General features: G+C 58.9%; 2 protein-coding genes across 13 annotated transcripts in view; one reads left to right on the forward strand and one right to left on the reverse strand.

Annotated features, from left to right (window-relative positions):
- The window catches only part of LOC114019448 (B-cell receptor CD22-like), a 163,216-nt gene that overhangs the window by 18,015 nt on the left and 132,402 nt on the right, over positions 1 to 12,799 (forward strand). The gene's annotated exons all lie outside the window — the stretch shown is intronic.
- LOC114018712 (B-cell receptor CD22) overlaps positions 1 to 12,799 on the reverse strand; it is a 97,410-nt gene that overhangs the window by 4,318 nt on the left and 80,293 nt on the right. For 2 of the 12 annotated variants that reach the window (XM_037882806.2, XM_043535163.1), the window contains 5 exons: positions 8,238 to 8,306; positions 6,631 to 6,984; positions 2,839 to 3,102; positions 2,226 to 2,492; positions 1,215 to 1,478 (listed from right to left, as the gene is read on the reverse strand). In XM_037882806.2, the coding sequence (XP_037738734.1) occupies positions 1,215 to 1,478; positions 2,226 to 2,492; positions 2,839 to 3,102; positions 6,631 to 6,984; positions 8,238 to 8,277 (1,189 nt within the window). In that variant the 5' untranslated portion in view covers positions 8,278 to 8,306. Of the gene's footprint in view, positions 1 to 164; positions 450 to 1,214; positions 1,479 to 2,225; positions 2,493 to 2,838; positions 3,103 to 6,630; positions 6,985 to 8,237; positions 8,307 to 9,006; positions 9,080 to 9,826; positions 10,140 to 12,799 lie in introns of those variants that run through there. The other 10 variants (XM_043535168.1, XM_043535167.1, XM_037882810.2 and 7 more) reach the window with 9 other exon arrangements.

Raw genomic sequence — 12,799 nt, forward strand, 5'->3', positions numbered from 1 at the left:
CAATTGAAATATTTCGGTTTTTGACATTTCTATGAAAAGTGGAGCTTTCCCACTTGGGAAAAAAAAACCTCATTTCCTGGCCAGCTTTACTAGAAATTTTGTTTTTTTTAAAATGAAAACCAAGATCTCACAAAATCCCATCATTCCATGTGTGTCTTAGGAGTCCTTTGGTGTGGTGCATCACGGGACTTGCAGTTCCTGTTCCTCACGTTCTCAGTCTCCTCTGTCGGCCGGGGTGTCCGGCTGAACTACATCTCCTGTGATGCACCACCTGGTCCCCTCTTAGTGCGGGGAGGGGTGCTTCATTGGAATTCGTGGCTGTGATGCATCATGGGAGATGTAGTCCAGCCCCTGCCTGTTTGATTAAAGGGCTGGAGGAATCACAGCCAGCCTCCCCAAGACCTCGGGCAAAGGCAGCGATGGGCCAAGGGAAGGATGATCCATAGAATCTAAGGGCAGAAGGACCAGCTGGGTGACACAGGCCTCAGGACTCCCCTGAATTCATTCCCATTTGAACGACAGGACTCCCCTGTATTCATTCCCGTTTGAACGAGAGCCGATCCTTTAGCAAAACATCCAAGAGTGATTTAAACATTCCCCGGGATGGAGAATCCACCACGTCCGGAGATTATTGTGTCAATGGCAAATTCTCCTCCCTGTTCAACATTTGCACCTTATTGCCAGTCTGAATTTGTCTAGCTTCAGCTTCCAGCCCCTGGATCCCTGTCTGCTCGGCCGCCAGGCCCATGATCAACGTTCTCTTCTCCGCTTAGGTTCTTCTAGACGGGACTCACGTCACCCCTTCACCTTCCCTTGGTTCAGCTAAACAGACTGAGCTCCTGGAGTCTCTCACCCTAGGGCAGGTTTTCCAACCCCTGACTCCTTCTCATGGCTCTTCTCTGACCCCCCCCCAGCTGATCAGCACCTCCTGGGAGTGCAGGCCCCAGAACTGGGCACAGGACCCCAGACGTGGTTGCACCAGGGCGAGATCCAGAGGTAAAATCCCCTCTCTGCTCGATTCCAGATTGCCCTGTTCCTGCACCCCGGGATGGCGCTAGCCCTGCTGGCTACTGTGGCGCTGGGAGCTCCTGGTGAGCTTGTGATCCACGGTGATCGCCACAATGACCCTCCCCCGCTGGGCCTACGGCACAAAAGCACAACCCCAGCCCCTCCCCCACCCCGGAGGTCTCTTTTCTCACGTCCCCGACACTTACACAGGACAGTGATGTTGATGGGGGGGGACGGGGACTGGCCGATCCCATTGTTGGCCTGGCAGCGATACTCCCCAGCCTGCTCCGCCGTGATGTTCTTCAACACCATTTCCTGCCGGGATCCCTCCAGCTGCCGGCCGCCCCGGTACCAGGTGTAGGAGTTGGGGACGGGGAGGCTGCTGGTGTAACTGCACGTTAGCGTCACCGATTCCCCTGCCTGCGGGCTGGTGCCCGGCGCTGCCGTGACACGGACACCTGTGGGGGCATCTGGGGGTGCGAGACGGAGACATGGGGCGTGAACGGAGAGAGACAGAGTGGGGGGACCTGGCCCAGAGGGGGGAAGGGATCCAGGGCAGAGGGTGAGGGGCAGGGACTGGCCCATGTGGCTCCAGGGGGCGAGAACATCAGGGCGGCATGGGGATATGGGGGAGGAGTCCCCCAGAAGGGTCTGGGCACAAGGCAGTTGAGGGGGAGAGGGTCTGGCCCAGAGCAAGCTGGGGGCCTGGAGAAGGTGAGGGGTGGTACGGGCCCTGGCCCCATATGGGGCTGGGAGTCTGGGGCAGCTTGAGGGGGGGCAGAGACTGTCCCAGAGGGGTCCGGGGACACAAGGCAGATGGAGGGGCAGGGCCTGGCACAGAGGCAGCTGGATACCTGGGAAGGTGGGAGGGGAAAGGGCAGAGCTCAGTGTGGAATGGGGCCCTGGGGCTGGTGGGGGGATGGGCAGTGGCCCAAAGGGGGCTGGGGCCCCGGGGCAGGTGGGACGGGGATGTAAACTGAATTTGTCTCTGCTGGGCCCAGCCATGGGAGCGATGCAAAGGAGCAGGGGCCCAGCCCAGAGTCAGCAGCACTGGGTTGAGCAAACCCGGTTATTAGGAGGCGGGGGCGCAATACGAGGCAGGGGCTCCTAAGATGGGCGGGGTGGGGCGAAGCAGGGGGGACAAGGTGGGGGCACGTGGGGCTGCTCCAGGATGCTGTGTGGGGAGTATCGGGGGCTGCGAGGGAGGAGGCTCTCACCAGCCCTGGCAGAGAGGCTCAGATACCCCCAGCCGGGGCCGGACACCCAGACCCCGCACACGTAGCTCCCTCCGTCAGAGACGGCTGCCTTCTCAACACGTAAATCCTGCCCAGCTTCTGGCAGCCACACGTCCCCGCGGGACCAGACGTATCCGGCGATGGGCCGCAGGGCAGCAGCCTGGCAGCGCAGGGTAAAACCGTCACCTCCCCTAGGCGCTGCCTTCCCTGCCAGCCACGAAACCTCGACCCTGGGAACGTTGGGGGCAACTGAGGGGAAAAGTCGGGAGAGAGTTTTTCAGCGGGGCCCCGGGACTGAACAAAGGGGTAGGTCCCTCCCTGTCCAGTGCCATGGGGCAGAAATATTTGGTAAAGCCAGGTGAGAGTTTTTGAGCTGGGGAAAGAACCCAGAAGTCCTGGCACCGAGTCTCCCCCACTTTAGCACTCTAGACCACCCCCCTCCCAGAACTGGGGATAGAAGGCAGGAATCCTGATTCCCGACTCCAACCAGTAGTCCCTCCTCCCCCCATGTCAGGGATAGAACCCAGGTGTCCTGGTTCCCGCCCCCCGCCCCCCCCCCCGCTCTAGCCATGCCATGTGTAGAAGCAGAGCTCACCTGTCCCCAGGGGCTGGGATTGGTCAGAGTCACACTCATCCCTGTATCCATCCACCTGGCACCTCAGAGCCATGCCAGGGTTCAGCTGGTACGGGGATATTTGCAGCTCGGTCTCCCTATACCTGCCCGAGGTTTCCCCTGGGCTTCGCTGTACGCCATCTGTTTCGTACCAGGAGGGGCCATTGGGGCAGTTGGCCCCCACGGAGCAGGTGAGGGAGGGTCCCGGTTTCATTCGGCGCCCCAGGGACGGCTGGCACTCATGATCTGTGAGGAGAGGAGGGATCAGGAGCCATTGAACCCTGCTGGGGCCCTGGGGCTGGCAGCGCTCCCAGGGGCCGCCGCCTGGCTGCAGACTGGGAAGCAGCCCCCAGGGTGCGGGCGCGGCCCAACCTGGGGGCCCAGCTGGTCGGGGCAATGAGGGCTCGTGGCCATGGGGGAGAGCAGCAAAACTTCACCTGAGACACGGGAGCGCTGGGTCTGCCCAGAGGGGCGTAGCCGCCAGTTGGGGGCACCACACATTGGGACTCAGAGTGGAGCCCAAAGTGCCCTGCTTTGTTTTTTGGCATTTTCATCCCCCTCCCAGCCACAAAAACCTTAGATCCCGCAAATCCCGCAAGAGACACTGATTCCCCCAGGCTGCTAAAACCAGCCAACCAACAGAGAGAAACCGGTGGGTGAAGATCTGATCTGTACCCATGGAATTCAGAGACAATTTTTACCACAAAGAGAAGAAAACAAATCTTGCTTGAACCAGGTACAAACACACTTTAACTCCTGTTATCACAGAACGAGTCTGAGATTTGGAGCGAGGGAGATAAACACGGAGAGGAAAGAGAAGCTGAAACAAAATATTTAGCAGTTTCCCCAGTAGGCGACTCTTGGTACATTTATGAGATTTAGTGTTTTCTCGCCAATTAACGCAGCCTGGTTTTTTGCCCACCCCCAACAAAGCACATTTTACCCGTTCCCGCTGTTCGGGGGGGTCCTGCAGGGTCCCATCCCACTATAGGGTCCACCTGAGAACCCCTCACGCCTGCTGCATTACGCTGGCTGCAGGGTCCGTCTCAGCGGCTCTTCAGCGCAGGCCAAGTGTTAGACAGAGGGACGGGGACTCGGGTCCGACAACAGCCTGGGAGTCTGACCCACAAGTCCCCCCTGCGCTAACCACTCCCCCCACTTCCCCTAGAGCTGGAGAGAGAACCCAGGAGTCCTGGCTCCCAGCTCTAACCCCTTGCATTTCAGAGCAAGGCAGAAATGGTGTGCGTGTGTGTGTGTATGGGTGGCAGGTTTATATAATTTTTGGTGGTGCCCAGAACAGGTCCACGTCCCACCCCCCTCCACCCCGTGCCTTGTCACCCAATCTACAGTAACTCCTCACTTAAATCGTCCCAGTTAACCCTTGTTTTGTTGTTTCCTTGCTGATCAGTCAGAGCAGGGGCTCTCCAACTTGTTTTTCCGTGGACCACTTGAGAATTCCTGAGGGTCTCGGTGGACCACTTAATGATCTTTCCAAATGTTGTTTGTATCGTTAACTAACCATTGTAAAGCACTTCGGGTGAAAGTGCTATATTAAAAAACCCTAAATAATAATGAACTTTTTTTGTTCTACACATGAAAGCACACAACTCATATTTTGATATCAGTCGTCTTAACCTTTCTAATGGGATGGATGTGCCCTCTCTCCCCCACTGCAGCAGCCCCCAAGCTGGGGCTGGGAAGGAGTGCGGGGGGGGGTCTCTCCCTCTCTCCCCCACTGCAGCAGCCCCTGAGCTCTGGCTGGAAAGGGCGGGGCGTTTCTCCCCTGCCACAGCAGCCACAGAGCTGAAGCTGGGAAGGAAGGGGGTCTCTCTGCAGCAGCCGCAGCCCTGAAGCCTCTTTCTCTGGCCACCGTAGCCCTGCATGTCCCAAATTCCCCCCACCCCCTCTTCTCACACCACTGCCCCCTCCTACCTACCCCCTATTCCCCCCAAGGCCACCACCTCCCCTTACACGTGCATCTTGTCCAGGGTCCACGCACCTAATTAGAGGAGCCAGGCCTGCGCAGCTCCACTAATGAGGGGGTGGCCCTTCATTCTCTCCTGTGCGGTCACCCAGGAGTGCACCTGAGAGGGAACTAGCCGCGGACCATCTGAATGGAGCACGCGGGACACTGGTGGTTCACGGACCACAGTTTGAGAAGCTCTCAATTCGAGAACATGCTCGTTTAAAGTTGCCCAGTGCTCCCTTGTCGGGTTGTTTGGCAGCCGCCTGCTTTGTCCACTGCCTGCAGAAAGAGCAGCCCCTTGGAGCGAGCTGGTGGGGCCAGGGTGGGCCGACAGCCCCCCCGTCAGCTCCCCTAAGTTCCCTGTGCAGCAGCCGCCCATCAGGCTCCTAATTGCTGGCAGTTCAGCCATCTCTGCCCACACGGCCCTGTGCTGCCCCTGCCCTCTGCCGGGGAGCTGCTCCGGGAGCCTCCTGCTCGCTCTGCAGGGCGGGTGACCAGATGTCCCGATTTTATAGGGACGGTCCCGATCTTTGGGTCTTTTCCATATATCGGCTTCTATAACACCCCACCCCCTCCTGATTTTTCACACTTGCTGTCTGGTAACCCTATGTGCAGGTGGGGAGGGGGAAGAGGGGAGTTGTTGTCAGGGTGTCCCCCTCCCCCGTTCCTGCCCCCCATCTCCACAGAGGACCGGGGGTGGGGGGGACACAGCAGGGCTCAGAATGGAGGGAGCTTGCTGGCAGCAGCTGCTGTCTCAAAATCTCTCTCTCACACACAAGGTGCGTGTGTCTCTGTGTCTCTCTCTGCCCTGCTGTCTTCCCCTCTCCCCCGTTCCTTCCTGCTGCCTTGTAGAGTGAGGCTGCATTAACAGCGAGGTGTTGACTCCTTGGGGGCTGAGCCGAGTGTGAGTTCATCATTCGGCAGTAAGGCATTCCCTGGGAACCACCCCACCCTCTGACTCCACCGCCTCAACCGAGCTTCACAATCATCATCGCTGTGTGCAGTATTAAAGTGTTCGTTTAAAACTTATACTCTGTGTGTGTGTGTGTGTGTAGACAGATAGATAGATAGAGTCTTTTGTCTGGCAAAAAAAAATCTCCCTGGAACCGAACCCACCATTTACAGTAATTCTTATGGGGAAATTGGATTCACCGCACATCGTTTCACTTAAAGTCGCATTTTTCAGGAATAAAACAACCATGTTAAGCGAGGAGTTACTGGACATTTTTTAAAATAATGTAAAAATGTGAGGGCTCTGGGGTGGGGCTGGGATGAGGGGTTTGCGGTGGGGGCGGGGGTTCAGGGCTGGGGCAGAGGGTTGGGGTGCAGCTGCTGCCTCTCACTGTAGCTTCACTGGGGGTGCGGGGTGGGGCTGGCCCCTGTCCAGCGTGGGGCAGGGGCGGTGACTGTGGGCGGGGCCCCCTGTGCTAGTGGAGGGTCCCGCTGGAAAATGAAAGTGTCTGTGGGGGAAGGGCAGGCTCAGGGTCCGCCTGTCCCGGCAAGGGGGGCTGGGGGCCGGGGGGGGCGCTAGGACCCCGCGTTGGCAGCTGCGGCAGGGGAGGGGCGGGGCACACTCGGGGGCGCTGCAGGGGGGCGGCAGGTGGGACCGGGGGAGAGACCCGGCTCCGAACATTGCTGGAGCCGGGCCCCCGGGCTCGCGCCTGTGTGTGTGTGTGTGTGTCCCGGTGCTGCCCCCTGCTGGAGGGGACAAGCCCTGCTCGGGGTGTCTGCGCTGGCGTGTGGTGCCCTCTCTGCGGTTCTCCTCGGGCCCTGCCTTGACCCGGGGGTGCTGGACGGAACCTGGTTACCGGAGACACGGAGCCGAAGTCCTGGCTCACTCCTCCAGGTGTCATTCTTCACAGCGCTGACTACATAGAACCGGAAGCGGTAGGTGCCCTGATCGCTGGGGCGCAGCCCCGACACCCGCAGGGAGCAGTCGCGCTGCAGGTCCCCCAGATAGCGGGCGCGCCCCTCGAACTCCGCGTGAACACGAGCCTCGTCCGAGTGATAGACGGTTTGATCCTTGTCCCCTGTCCAGTTCACGGCCCAGACCGTCCACCCCGCGGGGTAGGTGAAGGAGCAGGGGATGGTCACGCAGGAGCCGGTCCCTCTAGCCAGGGGCCCTGGTGCGAGTGTCACACCCCACTCCTGGGCGTAGGCGCCTGCCGGGGACAGGAATCGGGGATCAGACCGGCGCCCGGCCCCTGAGAATTGGGGTACCGCACGGATCCCGCCGGGAGAACCCAGCATCAGCTCAGCCCCCCAAACCAGGGGCTTTAAAACACAATCGGGGATGTTGTGTTGTGCGGCTGCCTGAGCCCCCCGCCCTCTCCTGGCTTGGGGGTGACAGAGAGCCCGGCCCGCGCTCCCCTGTGAATTGGGGAAGGAGAGTTTGGAGGTGCCCCCCCAGCATCAGCCCATCCCCAGCCCAGCAATTAATCACCCCAGCCCCCGAATCATTCCTGTCCCCCCGAGTTCTCCCATCAGTCCAGGCGAACCCCCTCCCTGCATCTGCCCAGCCCCCCTTCCATCTAGTCCGTCCTCTGCATCCCTTTACTTCACCCCCTCTCAGTTCAGTCCCCCTAAAACCCTGCTCAGTTCACCTTCCCTGGTCACCCCCTTCAGTCCAGCCACCCTCAGTTCACCTCCCCATCGCCCCTCAATTCAGGTCCGCATATCGCCCCTCAGTGCACCCCTCATCCCCTCTCAGTTCAGCACCTCCCCCCCATAGCTGGTGTCTGGCCCCAGAGGCCCTGACTGCAGGAGGAGCCCCACTGCCGAGGGGTCAGGTTAGGGTTGCCAACTTTGGTTGGAGAAATTCCTGGAGGTTTCATCACATGACAATCTTTAATTAAAGATTAATCTTTAATTCCTCGACACTCCAGGGAAATCCTGGAGGGTTGGCAACTTTAGGTCAGGCGCTTCCCATGCACAAGGAGCTGGGGGCGCATGTGGCAGGGGCCAGCTGGGCCGGAGCTGGGCAGACGGGCAGGGCAGGGAGCAGAGCTCTCCAGGCCGGCCCAGGAGACACCCTGACTCGCTGCGGCAGCCAGAAGCCCTGAGGCAGGACGTGGCGCAGGGAAAACGGCAGCCCGGGGGACGAGAGCGGCTGAGGCCCTGGCTGCTCAGCCCAGGGTGGCCGAGGCTAGACCAGGCTGACTCTGCCGTGAGAACCAGGCGTGTTCTCCACCGGGGTGAAACCAGCAGCGAGGACCCGGCCGCTCGGGGTCAGGTTCAAGGCCAGACGCCCCCTAGGCTTGAACTGGAGCCGCTGGCACGAGTGGCTGGGACTTCCCTGCGATGGAACCCGGTTCCGAGCACCCTCCTGGCAGTGTAGACGCACTCCCAGGGCTGGGGAAACGGTCCCCACCGGTCCCCTGGCTCGCAGCACATGGTGGCTGTGTGAATTACTCACCGGTCAGGAGGCAAAGGGCAGGGACCAGCACCAAGGCCATCTCCGTCCAGGGCAGAGCGCTCAGCCGGCCTGGGAGGGGAAAGGGGCCGGGAATGATTCACCTGCAGCATTTCTGGGTGACAGCTCGTCTGTGCCGGGCGATGGCGTCCAACCGCGGGATTGGCTGCCTCACCAGGTATTTTACACCTCAAGCCCTTTGTAAAAGAACTTCCTAACCAGAAGGGAGTAAAGCCCAGAGATTGGCCCAGCGGAGCAAGGACTGGTTGCATTTCTATCCCTGTGTGCCTTGCGGGCCATGTGTGCTGGGCTCACAGCGTCAGGGGTGAAATGCAGCCACCTCTGGGGACGGGCGAGTGGCTCTTTGGCAGCTCACAGCAACGCAGAGGGCATTTTTAGGGCAGGACTGGAGGACGGTTCCTAAGTGGAGCCGACATGTGCAGGGAGAGTCAGGGAGGTGGAATGGAACAAAGCACTTTGGGATGTGGCAGGGACCCCAAATGGACAATCTGACCCCTTGGGAGAGAGCCATGTGGGGGAAGGGTATCACAGGCACAAGGGGCAGGGTCGGGGTTCAGTGTTTCAGCGGGGAACAGCAAAGCCCCAGATGCAGGGGAGAGCCCCCTACACAGCCCCCCGGCCCATCCTGCAGCTCCACAACCCCGTCGCGCTTCCTCTGCTGCTTCGCCTCCGATAGCTGGATTGTTTATCGGGGCCCGTCTGTGTGTGTATCTGTGACCCCAGCCTGGGCAGAGCCAGTGTCTGATGTTACCCAACCGCTCCGAGAACGTTCGCTCTGGGTCACGGTGCAACTGGCCAGCAAGGGTCTGAGGGCCCGGGTGCATCTGAAAACAAATTTCCCTTTTCAGAGCTGGAACTAGAACCCAGGAGTCCTGGCTCCCAGCTTCCCACTAGCCCCCACCCTGCTCCCAGAGCTGAGATAGAACCCAGGTGTCCTGGTTCGCAGGCCCCTGTTCTGTCCCAAACATGATGCTCCCTCTCTGAACAGTTGATCAGTCTAGCATGGGCTCCCCCAAAAGATCTCAAACACCTTCAGTGACACCTTCACGAACAGTGAAATGCAGCCTGCTCTGGGGTAGGGCACGGCAGGTGTTTAACAGCGCCGGGTAATGTCGCCCAGCCGTGTTCAGTCCCCATATCTTACACCGTGAGCGCGTCAGGCGGAGACTGGCTCTCACGCTGTGCTTGGGAAGCCCCCAGTGTATTTTCAATGCCACCCCCAGTGACAGTGTGGCCCAGTGGCTGGAGCACAGCAGTGGGACACAGAGCCCCGGGTTCTTCTCCTAGATCTGTCATGGACCCACCATACAATAGCCGGCCAGTCACTGCTCCTCCCTGTGCCTCAGTTTTCTCTCTCACCTATTGTCTATTTTAATTGTAATTTCTTTGCGGCAGGGACTGTCTCTGGCTGTGTCTGGGCAGCGCCTGCCTCACCAGGCCCCGATCTCAGCTGCGGCCCCTCCCATAAGAAACTCTCACCATTTAATCTCCTTTTAGGCATTTAGAGATGCGAAGAATCATTCTCCCCAACTCTGGCTTTTTGCCCCAAAACAAGGAAAACCGTCTCCTACCTGGGCTCTGGGCCTGGGTTAGCGGCTGGGTCTCCGGTCTGATCCCACCGCTGACGCTAGCGGGAGAGCAGGGAGGTTGGGGGCAGGTAACGAGGAATCATCTTTATCTACATCTGTGGCAATAGCCCCAAGCGCTGTGAGTGGCTGGTGGCTCAGGGGAGGAAAGGGAACCATGATCGTGTTTCCCCTGCCTTTAAAGGCAATGTACTTGCTGGTTTGGTAGCAATAAGGTCCAGTGGTTACAGTGACTGAGACTCAGGACTTCTGGTTTTTATCCCCAGCTGGGGGAGGGGCGTGGGGTCTAGTGGTTATAACAGGGGGCTGAGAGTCGGGACTCGAAGGTTCGGGCTCCAAGCACCATTTTTCCCGTGGGAGCCTTTCACTTTGTCTGGCTGCCGCAGAGAAACTTCCCCTTTCTCTGGAAATTGCGAAAGCTCAGCCCCAGCACTGGTGACAACGGGGGGTGTGTGGTGGTGCCTGTTCCTTTTAACCCCGTTCAGCCCCAGAGACTCCCCAGCCCCAGGCCAAATGGGCCCGCTGGGTCAGAGTTCGAAGGACCACGACACCGGTGCTCGGAGAGATCCTGGTGAGGGGATGAGGCTCGGTCCTGTTCTAACGCTGGCCAGCTGGGATCTCAAAGCATCTGAGGAGCCGCTCAGCCATCCCCCATGGGCAAAGGGGCAGAACCAAGAATAGAACCCAGGAGTCCTGACTCCCAGCCGCTGTGAGGGGTTCCCTGGGGTGCAACATGGAACTGAGGTACCGCTGAGCCCTCTCGCTTACCAACCTGGGCTCCCTCTCACACTGTGATGCTGAGTAAGGACTGAGTCTGGGGAGGGCTACAGGAAGATAGTGTCTCCAGGGAGGAAGGCCTGGGGATATGGCCCCATACCAGGCCTGGACAACTTGTCAAAGAGGACATGAAATTGTATAAAAGATCCTTGGGTCCTGAGTCTGTCGTCTCAGATCTGCTTAAGCTTCTTCAGGGGAAGTTTGAGTCGCAAGATTGAGGTCCCAGTTATGCTGGTGCGCCCTGAATGTGAGATTTGGACATTGGACTATGAACTATTTCTGAAAAAACACTTTGCAGCTACAAAGCTCAGCATCTCTGCTCTGAATCTGCACCCAAAGGAATTGAACTCAGGTCTGTCTGTATATGGCTCTTTTAACCAGACTCTCTTCTTTTTTAAATAAATTTTAGTTTAGTTCATGAGAATTGGCGGGAGTGTGTATTTGGGTAAGATCTGAAACATTCCTTAACCTGGGAGGTGATGCGTCCGATCCTTTGGGGGTTGGTAGGACCTGTTCTGTTATACGATGAAATGCGATTTACAGAAATGTTCTTCATATTTGACGTGGATACCTGGATGGAGGCCTGAGGCTGGGTTGTCACGGAGTGTGGGGGAGTCCAGGCCCTGCACCCCTCTTCCTGGGATTCACTGAGACTCTCAGCCAGCCAGTAAAACAGAAGGTTTATTGGACAACAGGAACACAGTCCAAAACAGAGCTTGTGGGTACACCCAGGACCCCTCAGTCAAGTCCTTCTGGGGGAGCAGGGAGCTTAGACCCCAGCCCTGGGGTTCCCTGTGTTCCTCCACCCAGCCCCAAACTGAAACTAAACCCACCCAGCAGGCTCCCTTCTGCAGCCTCTGTTCACATTCCTGGGCAGAGGTGTTACCTCCCCCTCCCCCTTCTGGCTCAGGTTACAGGCTCTCAGGTCTCCCATCCCCAGGGCACATTCCCAGGTCAACACTCCCCCCTCCCTGCTGCATCACATCATCACATCTCTCCCCCCTTTGAGACTGAACTGAGCGGGGTCACTGTGACCAGTGACCTGGGGAAGTTCGGGGCCCCCTCTCCGGGACAGCGCATCCGCTATCAGGTTGGCACTTCCCTTCACGTGGACCACGTCCATGTCATAATCCTGCAGGAGCAGGCTCCATCTCAGGAGCTTGGCGTTGGCTCCTTTCATCTGGTGCAGCCAGGTCAGGGGAGAGTGGTCGGTGTAGACGGTGAAGTGTCGCCCGAAGAGATAGGGCTGTAGTTTCTTGAGGGCCCACACCATGGCCAGGCACTCCTTCTCGATGGCCGCGTAGTGTTGCTCCCGGGGTAGCAACTTCTTGCTCAGGTCCATGATGGGGTGTCTCTCCCCCTTTTCATCCTCCTGCATTAACACCGCCCCCAGTCCCGTGTCTGAGGCGTCGGTGAACACCACAAAGGGCTTGTCAAAGTCTGGGTTTGCCAGAACTGGGCCACTGACCAGAGCCCCCTTCAGCGCCCGGAAAGCCTCTTGGCACTGCTCGGTCCAGACCACCTTGTCTGGCTTCCCCTTCTTGCATAGCTCAGTGATGGGGGTGGCTATGGCGCTAAAGTGGGGCACAAATCTTCGGTAGTATCCTGCCATCCCAATAAAGGCTTGGACCTGCTTTTTGGTGTGGGGAGCGGGCCAGTCTCTGATCACCTCCACCTTGGCTGGTTCCGGCTTTAGGCGGCCGCTCCCCACCCGATGGCCCAGGTAAGATACTTCAGCCATCCCCACCTTGCACTTCTCTGCTTTTACAGTCAGCCCAGCCCCCTGGAGTCGGTCCAGCACTTGTCTAACCTGGGACACGTGGTCCTCCCAGGTCTGGCTAAAGACACAGATGTTGTCAATATACGCCACGGCAAAACTCTCCACCCCCCTCAGTAGCTGGTCCACTAGGCGCTGGAAAGTGGCCGGCGCTCCCTTGAGGCCGAAAGGCAGGGTCAGGAACGCATAGAGCCCCAGAGGGGTGATAAAGGCCGATTTCAGCCGGGCATCTGCATCCAGCGGCACTTGCCAGTAGCCCTTTGTAAGGTCCATGGTGGTAAGGTACCGAGCTCCTCCCAGCTTGTCTAGGAGCTCGTCAGGCCTGGGCATGGAGTAGGCATCAGATACAGTGATGGCATTGAGCTTCCGATAGTCCACACAGAACCGGACCGACCCATCCTTTT

This window comes from Chelonia mydas, chromosome 24 (genome assembly GCF_015237465.2).
Source record: "Chelonia mydas isolate rCheMyd1 chromosome 24, rCheMyd1.pri.v2, whole genome shotgun sequence".
NCBI classification, from domain to species: domain Eukaryota; kingdom Metazoa; phylum Chordata; order Testudines; family Cheloniidae; genus Chelonia; species Chelonia mydas.